The 14,338-nt window shown below is 39.1% G+C and overlaps 2 protein-coding genes across 5 annotated transcripts in view; one reads left to right on the plus strand and one right to left on the minus strand.

Annotated features, from left to right (window-relative positions):
- RpS3 (ribosomal protein S3) overlaps nt 1-14,338 on the plus strand; it is a 261,493-nt gene that overhangs the window by 96,897 nt on the left and 150,258 nt on the right. The gene's annotated exons all lie outside the window — the stretch shown is intronic.
- The window catches only part of Dscam3 (Down syndrome cell adhesion molecule 3), a 36,689-nt gene that overhangs the window by 12,322 nt on the left and 10,029 nt on the right, over nt 1-14,338 (minus strand). For all 4 annotated transcript variants that reach the window (XM_065865923.2, XM_065865922.2, XM_065865924.2 and 1 more), the window contains 11 exons: nt 11,342-11,484; nt 8,765-8,926; nt 8,366-8,515; nt 8,134-8,254; nt 6,655-6,772; nt 5,681-5,904; nt 3,772-3,899; nt 3,574-3,674; nt 2,635-2,839; nt 303-434; nt 77-226 (listed from right to left, as the gene is read on the minus strand). In XM_065865923.2, coding sequence (XP_065721995.2) covers nt 77-226; nt 303-434; nt 2,635-2,839; nt 3,574-3,674; nt 3,772-3,899; nt 5,681-5,904; nt 6,655-6,772; nt 8,134-8,254; nt 8,366-8,515; nt 8,765-8,926; nt 11,342-11,484 — 1,634 coding nt within the window. The remainder of the gene's footprint in view (nt 1-76; nt 227-302; nt 435-2,634; nt 2,840-3,573; nt 3,675-3,771; nt 3,900-5,680; nt 5,905-6,654; nt 6,773-8,133; nt 8,255-8,365; nt 8,516-8,764; nt 8,927-11,341; nt 11,485-14,338) is intronic.

Consider the following 14,338-nt stretch of genomic DNA (forward strand, 5'->3'; position numbering starts at 1 on the left):
CGTTAATGTCGCTCGAGAGGAGCACAAAATAAAAGGGGACAACGCCAAGAAACTGACAAGCCCTCCCACTACTTACTGTTCACATTCAGCTGCATGTCCCGGCGAGCCTCCTCGCCAGCCCGACTCCTCACGATGCACGTGTATATCCCTTGATCCCGACCCGGCTCCACATTCTTGATGACCAGCTGCCCTCCGTCGGCCACCGAGGCCAGTTCGTAGTGGTTGCCTGGTTGTGCGGTTGAACAATAATGTGTCAGACCCAAGGGATTCGGGATTTAACTCCCCCCAGCAATTTGTCTTACTCGTTGTCAATTCCTGGTGCGCCTTCTCCCATCTAATTTGCTCGACGGGATAACCGGCGAACGGACAGTGCACAATTATATCCTCGCCGGCAACGGCTTTAATCGGTCCAATGGCTCTGACATAAGGAGGTCCTGCAAGGAGATATACAGAGAAAAATGATATATTTAAAATTTAAAAATGAAATTTAAAATTTAATTATTTCTTATGCTTAGTTATAATACATCATTTATTTATAAAGACACAAAGTAAAACATTTAATATTTAATTATAAAATTCAAGATCGTATTATTATTCCATTTCCATTATAATTGACACATTTTCCTGGCGAGTTTTCCTCTTTTAATTTAACCAATTTATAATTCATAAGATAAGCAATCTAATAATTATTCAGAAAATTCTAAATAATTGCCTAGCGAGTCAAAGATTGCAATCAGGATTTAGGAAATATGCAAATGAATTCCAATTAAATTGTAACTTAATTCAAATCAAATTCACTCTAAGCTGCTCCACATTTAATTGCTAGAAAAAGAGAATATGTATGCTATTTTAAATATTCGTTGCAAAAAATTTGCAATCATCTTGATGATTAAGGATATTTCTGTTAGTTTTAGCTTCACACATAATATTTGCACAAATATTTGAGAGTTTGTGTGCTTATTTAGGGGCATTGTGAAATTTATTAAATTAGTTACAAAATGCAATTAGGCGGGGTATACAGTACGAATGCTGAATAATTCCAATTATATTCGTTTGGCACACATGCCACGTTAATGCATAAAGTGCAGATGCGGCCGCAAGACTGTGTTTGTGTGTGCCTGTGCATTTTTAGTGCTGCTAATGCAACTCGTTGCATGGCTGAATGCGTTGCATAAATTGCAATATTCATAATTAAACAGGCGAACCGAGGCCTGCGGCTTCATCAGTCCTCAATGGGCCGTTGCATGTGGGTGTGGGCGTGGCATGAGGGTATCGGCTTGTGGCTAGAACTGTTCATAATCGAAATCATTTTGTCATTATTATCCCGGCAAAAATCGCTTAGAAGCATGAGGAAAACCACCACCAGCGCCAAAGGGACTATTGAGTGACCACTATATAAGACTCAAATTGGATATTTACCCCATTCCCCTCGACGACACACATTCGCACACTCAATCACATTTGCACCACATCTTCAGCCCGCCCGACCGTAGGTACCTAATTTGATTTTCAATTGAATTTTACTCAAATCTCCTGGCTGCTGGGCAGCATTGAAAATATCATCATTTATCATCAATACGCACGCCCACTTAAATATCAAGTATACGCACACACAGGGTCTCAAGCTGCCTTGGCTGCATCATCAATCATTCGAAGCACACAGGGCGTATGATTTATATCTGTCACACATCCATTCGCTTATGCATTATTAACACATTAAGATTACGCTTTCGGAACCGCTTACAATACTCAAAAGCTTCGGCAGTCAAGAGGATGATTCAGACGGCGAAAGAAAAAGAAAAGTTGGCTGACATTTTTATATTTGTACAGTTTATCCACCGATGTGACAGTGATTATCCTGCCAGATACTCAGGCATTCGCCAGGCAATTCACACGCTCAAACTTGTTAGCAACGTCTTCAGGTCACTGGGGAAAATTAAGTTAACTTCAAATAATAAGCCCTAAAATATTTATTTTAAAATATAAAAACAAGATATAAGAAAAGGTAAAAACATCAAAACATAAAAAATAGAATATGAAATATTTCTTTAATTTACAAAGAAATATTAAAGATTTTTGTATATTTTTAATATTTGAAATTCCAAAACATAGTTTTCCCTTCAGTTTTTCAAATCAATGTTTCAGTGGTTCCAAAAATATGAAATTATAAAGTTCAGGACTATTTTCCTTGGTGTACCCTTGTCCTCTATATCGTGTGGCATGATTGGAATGAAAGCAACATCGTCATCGGGTTTTCTTGTTGCTTTTGCCGATGTAGTTGCCGCAGGAGATTTTCTTTGACGCGCAGCCAAGCATTTTCCCGGTTGAATAGCGGAGTTATTTTCCCCATATCCTGGCACTCCTTTCGCCGCGATGTTTTTGTTTCGTTGCCTTGGCATTATTTCCAATCAGCTGCCGTTTCGATTGCCGATTTTGTAGCATTTCTGTAGCGGTAGCGAAATTTGTGGGGCCCGCGTCAGCGTCTTTTGTGATTTGCATTGTTTGGCCTGCACACAAAAGACGGCTTTCGGCTGCTTTCGCGATAACAAAACGGACGCAGAAACCCATTTGCGGTACACAATTAAGGCGAATGGGTGTGGGTAATTGATTTTCCGAGCCAATTTATCAACTTACCGTAAACATTCAACCTGGCCGAGTGCAGAACGCTGCCCATCGAGTTGCTGGCCACGCACTTGTAGAGACCCCCGTCGTCGGGTCGCACGTGCGAGATATTTAAATGGCTTATCACATCGCCGGACATATCGACAAATTGCCCGATCGCAAACCGATGATGCAGCGATACGTCCATGATGGGCTGCGAGTCCAGCAGCCAGGCGAACTGCAATGAGATGGAAGTGGACACCGCAAAAATCAATAAAAGCACGGAGCGCAGAGTTGCCTCCTAGTAGTAGGCAATTATTTCCGGGCTTAACAAGGGTGTCGGCTTGTGTGAACACTTAAAAAATACATTAAATGTGTGTTATTAAAAAATAATTATAAATCATCATGTGTAAAAATATATAAACGTAATTTTAGAGTTATAGAATCATGTTATAATTGTTATTTCAAGGAAACAAATGATCAAAAAATTTACAGGTATTAAGAAATGTATTTTTACGACGTCAATAAATAAATTTTAGTAGAATTTAGTACACATAAAAAAGGTTTATTGTATGTCTTTAAAAAAAATGTACTATAAATCCGTGGAAATATGACTTAAACCTTTATAAAGTTTTGGGCAAACAAAATAATATTTACCAACTGTGATATTAATTTCAAAAATTAAATGAGGTTCAGAAATAACATTGTTAAATAATTTAAATATAGTTTTCCATTTTTTTTTTAATTTTATACAGCATAAATATTTTGTACAATTTAAATTTAAGTACATTGCGAAGAAAATGTTTAAATAGATTTTCGTTATGACCATAAAAAAGTGATTTTATCAATATTTAAATGTAAATATATATAATAAATAATTTCGAGGGGCATACGTTTCGTTCAGTGTTTATTTGTGCCCTATTATAATGCATAATAAGGCCAATAAAGCATTTGGCAGTGGGTTGTACTCACTTGCGGTGGCGGCGAGCCGCTGGCGGAGCACTTAAGCGATATTAATGGCCCGGGACGCACGTTCTGCTCAATGAAGGTGTAAATCAATTCCGGCACAGTGTCTGCAGAGTAACGAGAAAAAAAAGCGGTTGCCAGGGAGGGCCCTTGATAAATGCCAAAACTCCGCCTCATAAACTATGCACGTCGATGTCAACTCACCGCCCAACTTCAACTCAGCCATCGCCTGGGCACTGGCCCGTTGATTTTCCACGAGGCACTGATAGACACCGCGGTCCCTCCGTCCCACATTTTGCACCAGCAGCGAGCTCTTCGACAGGAACCGTATGCTGCCAGGGACAACACAGGGGTTAACGTTGACGCAGGGGTTAAGGGAGGCAAACGGGGAAAAAGTGTTAAAAATGCCGAGCTTGGCAAGCAAACTTCAACTGCTGAAAACAGACAACGTTGCACAAAAAAGGAAAGCGGGCCCCACAATTTGCCATAAACTCACACCAAAGCGGGGACATGTATGCACTGAGAAGAAATGGGTACCCAGTTCTTATCATCTCCCCTTTTAGGACCTTAAAACGATTAAGGAAGACCTTAAAAACAGCCCCAGGACTTTATAAAAAATTAATTAATTATATAAAAATCTATTTCCCCACGATTCTTGACTAGTTACGATTGTATCGAATAAAACCGTATTTGAAGTAGGGATCGAACCTATAAAAAAATGTATAACCCATTAAATAACAATGCACATAGGATGTTTAAATTTGATTTCACACATAATTCGACCTCTATTACTAACATACATGATTTCTTTACCCCTGATTCAACCTAAAAATTAAAATCCCATTTCATCCAGTTTTTTTTCCTTTAATATATCGTATTTAATTTTCTTTCAGTGCCCAGGACATTTGTGAGCCTTTGTGTTGGTCGTAGCCCCAAGCTCGTTCAGACGAAATTTGTTATTTATTTTATTAGCATAAGCATAAAAATTTCTGCTTGATTTGTAATGCTGATTCGCTCGGTCTCCCATTACCCATTCGCATTTCGCATTCTTATCCTTTGGGCGATTTCCTTGGCCAACAGCTGGCCATACACATGCGTGCATATATTTACACATGTAGATATAGCCATAGGTATATACATTATACAGATATATAGGTACATATGTGGGTAGAGCGGGCATGCGATGTTTGTTTTTGCAGGCCGGATTGTTTGCCAGCTGCTGCTGTACAAATTTTGCGTGTGAATTTAGTTTGCCTTCGGTTTTGCCTTGGCCCAGGCCCCTGCCAGCGTATTATGCTGATTTCATGTAATTTGCATTAAATTATCAAGATGTGTCCAGGCCATTCGACCGAAAATATGCACAAAGCAAAGGATTTCCCAGAGGCCTAGGTAAGCAATGCCAGTCCTGGGATTTGCATACATTAGGCATGGCGGTGGGGGCGGTTTGCTTGATTAAAAATAATAATATCCACCTCAGCAGCTGCAAGATATCCTGCCAACTAATTGCAAAACCAATCGACACAAAATTGTGCACAAATATTTATGCAGCTGCATTATCCATGCCAACAATCAAAATCCTTTGAGCACTGACCTTATACCGATTTCCCATTTTTTTTGTTTTTCTCTCGGTTTCGGTTTTCTGACCAAACAGGCCAAAGCTTTTAAACAATCAACCGAAATGAACTGAACTGAAATCTGAATTGTGAATGCTGGCTAAAAGGGGGTAACCATAAAAATACGAGTATGAAAATTCCCTCGCTCGTTGCCGGCCACGTTCATCAATAGTAATAATAATAACAGTAACAATAAAACATTTTCGCCAGCCAAAATGCCCTAACAACGGCGGAGTGTAATCTATGGATTTTTTTGCAACGCTCTTGTTTGTTTTCCATTTTTTCATATTTTCGGTTGGGTCGGAAGGCTTTTCGCAACTGGCGAAAACTGATAAAAATCGAAATCGGCTATACAATGTTGCATGCCTGTCAGTCCGTCTGTCTTTTGGCCTCTCTGTTGTTCCTATTTCACACAATCCCCAATGGAGTTTTCACTACCCCACCCGCCCCGTTGAAAAATACCAATACCAGATATATTTTTGGCCCACGGCTATACTTACTTATCCCTGCCGGTGGTGAGTGCATTATTCGCCTGCAGCGGTTTGCCGTTGTGCAGCCAGTCGATGGCATCGATCGCTGAACCCGTTGTCGTACAATTGAAATTTGCCGTTCCGCCCGAATTGACAATTTGAACTTGCGGCAATATATGCACAGACACATACGAATTGACACTGAGTCGAATCTCTATCCGCTGCTCCCCAAACTGATTCGAGGCCTGGCAAATCTGCAACGGGAGAGTGGGCATTTAGAGGCAGTTAATGGTGTACTTTTTTCGGGAATACAGTCGTCCTTCTATAGAAAATCATACGGTTTTGGGAACTAACCAACTAATATTATATAAAGATACTTATAAAAGTAATTAATCATTTTTGGTTGCTTTAAGATCTTACGTTTCGATTTTTTAAAATTTTAGGTGCTTCAAAATAAGTAAAAACAAATTTTTAGGAGCTCACAATTACTTGCAAAGCCCAGTTAAGGCTTTATGACACATGCTTGGCTTTTCACTAGGTGATACAAAGCCCAATTAAAGCCTTATGACACTTCCCGGATTTTTTACTAAATTCATAGCAACTTAGAGAAGAAGCTTATACATTCTAGCAACACTATATTAAAACAATCATGTTGATGATGGCAATGACTTTAAAAAAAAAACCATTTAGTGTCATAGAGCCTTAACCAAAATAAAAGGTTTTAATGAAATCTCTGTGAACTTATATTAAACATGCTATTAAAATAGTTGCTGGAAAAATTATAATAGCTTCAACTGAACCTAATACTTTTAAAGCAAAAATGGAAGATAGACAAATATATATAGGATGAAAAATTGTTCTACTGTAATGGGTGATTTCCCACCAACTTCGTTTGCTTTATGACATTTTTAACTTTGGGAAGTTCAACTGTATTCTGTGCCTCAAAGCACTGCATATACAATTTATACAGATTGCCAGCGGTTGGCAGTTTGACGGTTACTTACCCACTTGCCCGCATCGCGTTCGTCAGCATTTTTGATGAGCAGCAGTGTGCGCGAAAGTATCACTCGCTGTGACGAGGGTATGGGATAGAGGGCTGCCGAGTCGGAAACGCGATACCAGCTATAAATCAGAGAGCATATATACGTAAAGCTGGATGGCAAAGGCTTCTGCTAAAGGCACAAGCTCTTTATTGATTTAAATTTGGGTTTGACGAGGAGTCAAACAAAAACTGCAAACAGTATCTGTATCACATGCTGGCAAAGGCAAATCAATAAAACCAGTTTTATTTGTTCGCTATATTTATTACTTCCCGAGGATAGGTACAAAAACGAGGTCAAATAAAATCGAACATAAAAAATATTATGAGCGATTTAAGGAATTTTAAACAACTAGAGGACTTGTTTTATTGTATATATGATTTACGCATTAAGAATCTACAAAAGTTTTCCATTAATGATTTTCTGATTACTTGCAATAAAAGCTCTCCTACTTTCTTTGGCTTACTAAGGCCCAAACTCTTTGTTGATTTGAAATTCAGATTGCTCTTGGGCAAACACAAGATGGAAACCCAATCAGTTACACAGAATCACACACGAAATCAATAAAACCCAGCAACTTAGTTTATTATTCCTGCCACGCTTGAACTTATGCTGAAAACAAAATTATCGCCCTTCTCCAGCGTTTATAGTAATCAGTTTGGAAATTCCCTCGACTTTTCCTCGTGAAATATCTCAGACACTTTTCTCGTCTGGCTCAGCGTTTATGTTTTCCCACCGAGAACTTTGCTCTTTGCATATATATCTTGTGTTTTTGTTTTTCAGCTGTCTGCGTCCTTGTCGCGAATGTGTCCTCTATAAAAAAGAATCACATACATATATTCGTTTATTCGTGAGGGGCTCTTCAAGTGTTTAGAACTGCATGAAATTTTAATAAGCCCTGCTAAGTGAAACAGACTGTTAAATTATGCCACCCTATAGAGAGAGGGGCCCTGCCAACTGTTTTATTTTGCTAATTATCTGTGAAGAGCTCAAGTCAGGGGTTACTTGATATGTGCCATTGGCCCAACTTTCTTGGACTGAAATTGCTTTTTATTGTTTGGCCAGCAAAGTGTTGGCTTCCGAAAGCCGATCCATTGTGAGTGGGTAAACAAGATGATTAAGTTACTCGAATACCATGTGTGTGTGGGTACTGGCTTTTCAGTCTCAGTGCCTTTATTAGTTTGTTTTTTCTTTGGCTATTAGCACATGACCTCGTTCCGACCATGAAGCCACCTAATTAGCACTAAAACATCAGTCCCTAATATGCAATAAAGACAGCATCCCCAGGCAAACATTCAAATGCACTTAAGGGCTGTCTATAATCTCCAGGCCGGAACCTCGTGATGTTATTTTATTGCCAGCTGCGTAGATACTTGGATACAGATACTAGTACGCCCATCCCAACCCTTCGCACAAAGCAGGCCTGAAAGTCGGTTAACTCACGTAAATATGGGGAATGGATTGCCCTGGATGTTGCACGGTAGGTGAACATCGTTGCCACGCTCCACGTGAATCTCCATCACTGGTTTCTGGGTGGTTCGGGGAGCCAGATTCTTGCTAAGCTCTGCGGAAATGTATTACATTAAGATGGGTAAGTAGTAGTAAGATTATAGATTATAATGAGATACTTTGTGTATATTTTCTGTATTTCTTGGTATATTTATCCTAAGCTTACCTTTGACCTGAAGCATCACAGCATCGCTTCGTTGTCGCTCGCCGTTCAGGGTATTCGTCACCAGGCAGCTGAACTTCATCAGACCATCCTCGGCACGCACGGAACGCACATAGAGATCCCCGGAGGCGGCCAGGACCACATAGCGACCCGCTGTTCGGAAATCATAAACTCAGGTCACATAGATTGACAATTGCAGGGGGAAAAATCAAAGTTCGCTGCCCCGGCACCCGCTGCGTATACGCAACATTCGCCAATAAATGTCATACGCCCCCGTTGTTGCTGCTGCAAAAAATGCAGTCCCATTGCTGTTGGCCAGCAACAATAAAAAACCGAATCGTGGACACATAAATTTCAGCTGCCGATAAACTCCCTCGCCTGTTAAAATGTGGCAACACTCACCGACATCCGACAGATCCGGCAGCAGTATCTCCTCGCCACGATGCCAACTGGCCACGCGGACATAGGGCCGCACATATTCCGGTATGGCGCACTTAATCAACGCCGAATTTCCCAAATAGACTTCAGTGTTTTCCACGTGCACATGGAATTGACGACGGACCACTAAAAGAGCGAGGGCAAAAAGAAAGCGAACCGTTTACAGAAGTACCAAAAGAAATCAGAGGACGACTGGCCAGGAACTACAGTCGCGGTTGTGATAATAGCACAGGTATTTGTTTTATCTCATTTATAGATATATTTGAAAAAGAAAGAAGAATGAAATCAAGTTTCTCAAAACATTTTAAGAAGTTATTATTATTATTTACCAATCATCAAAACCAAAAATTTATTTTGGAAAAAAATCTATCTATTTTTAAGGTTTGACTCCACTCACAAATGGTTAAAAAAATGTTGATAAATTATGTTTATATGTTCATTTGTAAAAACTCGTAAATAAAATATATGAAATTTTCCAAAACCTTTTTAATATGGTATATATTGTTGAAGACTATTTAGGATTCCAAATACAGATAATAAAATTTATTCAAGAAGTGCCTAAAAATCGAATATTTTAACTTATTTTTTTATATTTTATAATGTGCTTTATTACTTGGAAACTCTAGAGTTCTCCGGATACAGAGTTTAACTAAATATATTAGGGTAAATAAATTCTCAAAATTAAACGAGTCTCATAAAGTTAATGATCCATTATAGAAAATTAATGTGTGGAAGAACCAATTAATAAATTATGAAATAAAGTCGATTTGCTGCTATTATTTTCACCGCAGCTGTGAGTGCAGGATGGGGCGAATAAAAGTCAACAAACGCTACTGTCTGCTCGCCGGCGCAAACTGCGCATACAGATGAGCCTGGGCCCATAAAACGCTTTCGGGTAGTACAATCCATGGCTGGCAGCCCCGATGGAACTGGAACTGGATCTGAAAACGGGGCCCAATAAACGGACCACCGTACAATGCAGAATGGCTGCCGTTTAAATGAATGAAATTGCTCGAAATTACATGCAAAGCGGAAGTTGAAGAGCAGCCAAAATACTCGAAGGAAAAGCGACACAGCGAGTGGAAAACGGAGTGACACAGATGATACACATGGAAAATGCAAAGTGTAAATATTGAATGAGATTTTAAGCGACTATCATGCAACGTTGGTTTTTTCTCTGGGCCCCCCAGAGGGGGATCGGATGGGGATTGGGTGGATTGTGTTTACTTAAGGCCAGGCTGTGCAAATACGAACGACGTGCCCCGTTTTCGAGGTCAAGCATTAACAGGCAGTGCAAACAGCGAGTGCACAAAATAATTAAGTTAATTTCAGAGAGACCCCAGAAAGTTGCAGCTGCTGGCCAAGTTTGTCGCATCGATCACTGCTCAAGAGTTGGCAGGAGATTCACAGGATATTAATGTTATATGAAGTGGAATAGATGGGCGGGGAGAGGAGTGGCGGCCAGGTGACATCCCAGGGGCTGCCAGAAAGCAGAATCGTAAAGAATGCCAGTACAGCGAACGTGAGCAGCTTCAAAATGTTGTCAACATAATGCGGCCCACTATCTCTTTGCTTCGGCAGTGCTGACAACTTGGCTATAATGGAGTTAAATCAGGATTCTAACAAAAAAAAAAAAACCAATACAATATCATTCATTCTAGGGGACCATTGAAAAAGAGATGTAATCATAAACTTTAGCGGCACATTAAATGTAGGATCATTTTACCATTAAACAAAATATCTAATCACTTTGAAATAAGGATAATTTTACCATTAAAAGAAAATATCTATGGATATAAATAACACTTCCGGGTGTTTTACTAGATCATATATAAACTTCAGTCCATATAGTTTGTAAACACTTATTGCAAAACTTTAGCATTGTTAATAGTTATCACTTAAAGTTTTTGTTTATTAACCAGAAAGTAAGAAATTGATTAAAATTTAATGCTAGTAAGTAAGATTACAATTGTTTAAATTTTTCTAAAGTAAAGAAGATAAATAAAATTTTCAAGTTGAACTTATGCAAAGAATACACTTCTTAAAGGTTTTGGATTTTTATTCTAAGTAATGTAAGCTATTTGTTTCACCCACAAGAAATGTATGAAATGTGTTTTACCTTATAGTTGGAAAAACAAGATGTTAAAATTTTTCTGGATTCAAATAAATACATGAAACAATACAAACATTGAAGTATAATTTTTAGTTATTGCTAATAACTTATTGGTCAATGTAGTCTTAAAAATTTAGAGACTTACACAATAATTTCTTGTAAAATAAGGTAAAGTACGCAATAAAACTGATGTTATATTATTATTATTATAATTCATGATTTGGGCTCTGTTTTTTGTAATCCACAGTTGGCAGCACTGCTCTCCTCACCTCGAGACTCCAGTAAGTAATGTTAATGGCGCACTCCGCACTCCTCGCCAATGGGCGACCAGCCACTTGGCGCTCCGCCCGTACTTATAGGGCATAGCGCACCACCTACCCCTACCAAGATCTATGCCATGGCGCTATACCATAGCACATTACACTCACCTGCCTGCACCTGAACATTGCGACTGAGGACGGTGCCCGCCTCGTTGCTCGCCCGACATCTGTAGGTGGCCTCGTGCACATCCGTGCGATAATATTGCGCCAGGAACGGTGGGAAGTGCAGGGTGCCGTTGCCTGATATTTTCCTGCAAGTACAAAAGCATCGCCGGCGAACGGCGAAATGCAATATTTTAGTGGGCACATTCTTTCGGGGTTTTCTTTTACATATTTATTTATTTATTTGCATTTGGGAATGGCGAACGTGGCGCACAAATTTGCTCCACAAAAGCGACAGCAAAGTGGCTGCCATTTGCTGGCGTGTATTTTTTTACAGCAGCAAGTACATGGCTCGCAAAGTGTGAATTTACATAAAAATGCAATAAGCTTAATGCCGGGGTGTATGCATGTTGATCTCAAATGATGTGAAACGGCCTAAGCTCCTGCTTCTTTGAAATGCAACGTGTGAAAAGTACCTTTGTAAACAAAATTGTATATATTTTAATATTTCGAAATTTATTTTTTAAGCAACTCAACGAAAGAGTGCCATTTTGTGTCAGATTTTTCTGATATTACCTAGTCATTTTGCTTTTAGCAAGTTGCCTGTGTTTTCCGTCTTGTTTTCCAATCCCCATGTCAGCTAAACATGATTTGCCAGATCAAACTTTAAGTCCTCCGCAGGGCTTTAATGCATTTGATTAGCTCTGTGGCTCTGAATCAGCCCGAAACCCATCAAGCTTCCCATCACATAAGTCATGGAGGCCACACTGCCAACCTCCTCGGCACTCCAAATGCAGTTGCAGTCTCAGTACCGCTAATCATCTCAACTGCAGTTGCAGTCGGGGCTAACAAGCTATGATGACAGCGTTGAGTGCACTCAAAGAAACTATAAATAACTCTTCAACAACTTGTATATTTTTTATGAAAGAATTTACTTAGATTGAAAGAATATGGCCTTAAGGATATTTCTTCAATATCTTAAAAGAGAATTTAAAACGAGCTCAAGGAAAACTTAAGAAACAATTATAGAGTTCATGCTAGAATGTATCTTATAGTTTGTGGTATCTATATTTATGCGAAATTTGTAAAACTAAATGATAGATATATGTTTAGATTTCCCCAAATCGATCCTCATAAACTATCGCAATTTTTCTCCATGCAGCTAGATGGTTTTTTTGGCTTGGCTTGTCCTGATGTGGCACACTGAATGCTGATGCCGAGGACAACGAGTGAACCAACATCAACCGAAAAAGGGAAAACTTCATCAAGCGCTGTTTTCAAAAATGTTTAAGTGCCAGCAATTTGTTTACGTCTATTGCGTTTGCATGGAGTGCACAGAGGAAAAAGAGCTGGATGACTCCGTGCTCGGAGTTCCGTGCTCCGAGCTCCGTGCTCCATGCACCATGTTCCCTGTCCGTTTTCCATTTTTCGGAGTCATCCGACCAGTCCATCCATCCGTCCGTCGGTGCAGCAGATAAGTACACGTCCTATATACTCGTCACTTGAACTCAGCCATGCTCTTTAGTAGCTTAAAATAAATTTTGTTTCATTTCTATGCACTGCCATCGCAACTGAGTTTTGTCTACCATTTCTATTTTATCTTTTTTTTTTTTGGTTTTTTCGGGTCTGCCAGTCTGACAGTCGTCGACATATATACACTCGTATAGTCGCCTGAAATCCCCGGTTTTACGGATGTGCCTGTGTCTGTGGGCCAGATCACGTATTTGAAATGACATTTCATTTTGCGAAACATAAAAATTCTTTTAGTAAATTTGTTGCCATATGTGAACGGCGGCGCGGTGAGTTTATACATTTTTATCTCCGTATTTATTTTCGGGTCGTGCCATAGCAATTGCGCTATTTTTACGATTTATCTGCTTTATGCGTTTGCTGTTATTTCCATATATTTGTTTATTATTTTTTCTCGTTATATAATAATCCGTTTAAGAGCCCGTACAATGGATCAGCGGCAATTTGTTAACAGAGAGCTCTAAACCGAAAGCAAACAAACAAAGAGTTGCATATATGCAAATACCTGTAGTGCCTTTTGCCAAGTGCGTTAATTTTTTATTTTTTACCAGCTTCGACTAATGGATTCCAACAAAATAACCGCAAATTAAGGTCTTACTTGTGTGGGCAACTAATGTACTCGCTTTGATTAATGCCAAACGCGTGTGTACATTCGCATTTAACTTGTCATCCGGCAAAGACTGCGTTTTTAATATTTTAAATGTTTGCAAACATGTCACTAACAGAGGAAAATATATATGTAGGAAAAGCCAAGGGAGAGATAAACAATCTTGGAAAACAATATAGCTCTAAAAAGGGATCTGTTATCTTAGCTAAGATTTTAATAAGTCTTGTGATCTTAAACTGTAATAACATTACAATTTTAAAAATAAATATTTTTGTCATTTTATTTATATTAATATTTCTTATCCTTGTATCCTTGTTTAGTTTACTTGGATAGAAGAATTTAGAGATAGAAAATACCTATTATTTTCCCCTCATCTGTGTGTACATGAGTTCTGCTGCGTCTGCAACTTGGTTGCATTACTTTTGTGTAATTTCTTTGGCCTTTTCAGGCAACAAAACCAAAAGCACGTCTTTTGTCTGCCTCCCCCGCAGTGTTGTTTTTCTCCTGCCTGTCAAGCATTTTCATTGAAAATGTGGCCGCAAGAGGAAAACGAGGAAGGTGGCAGGCGGCATGCGTCTGTTAACATTGATTTTCACAGCTTTTCGCGACGTTGTCTTTGCGCAATGTCAATTAAAACGAAGCAATTCGGAAAATAACTTTAATGCCACCCGCAAAACTGAAGCCGCAGGAATGTGACTTCCGAAACCGCCGCCAGGAAGCCAAACGACACATACTTACGACCGCAAACTACCAACAATAACAGGTACACTTGCAAGAAATTATGGATGGAAATATGGATTTCTAAGTCACTTAACTAATTTAAAACAAACATTATTCAGAATTTTTGAAGTATTTTGTGTGCTAAC

This window comes from Drosophila suzukii, chromosome 3 (assembly GCF_043229965.1).
Source record: "Drosophila suzukii chromosome 3, CBGP_Dsuzu_IsoJpt1.0, whole genome shotgun sequence".
Lineage (NCBI taxonomy): Eukaryota > Metazoa > Arthropoda > Insecta > Diptera > Drosophilidae > Drosophila > Drosophila suzukii.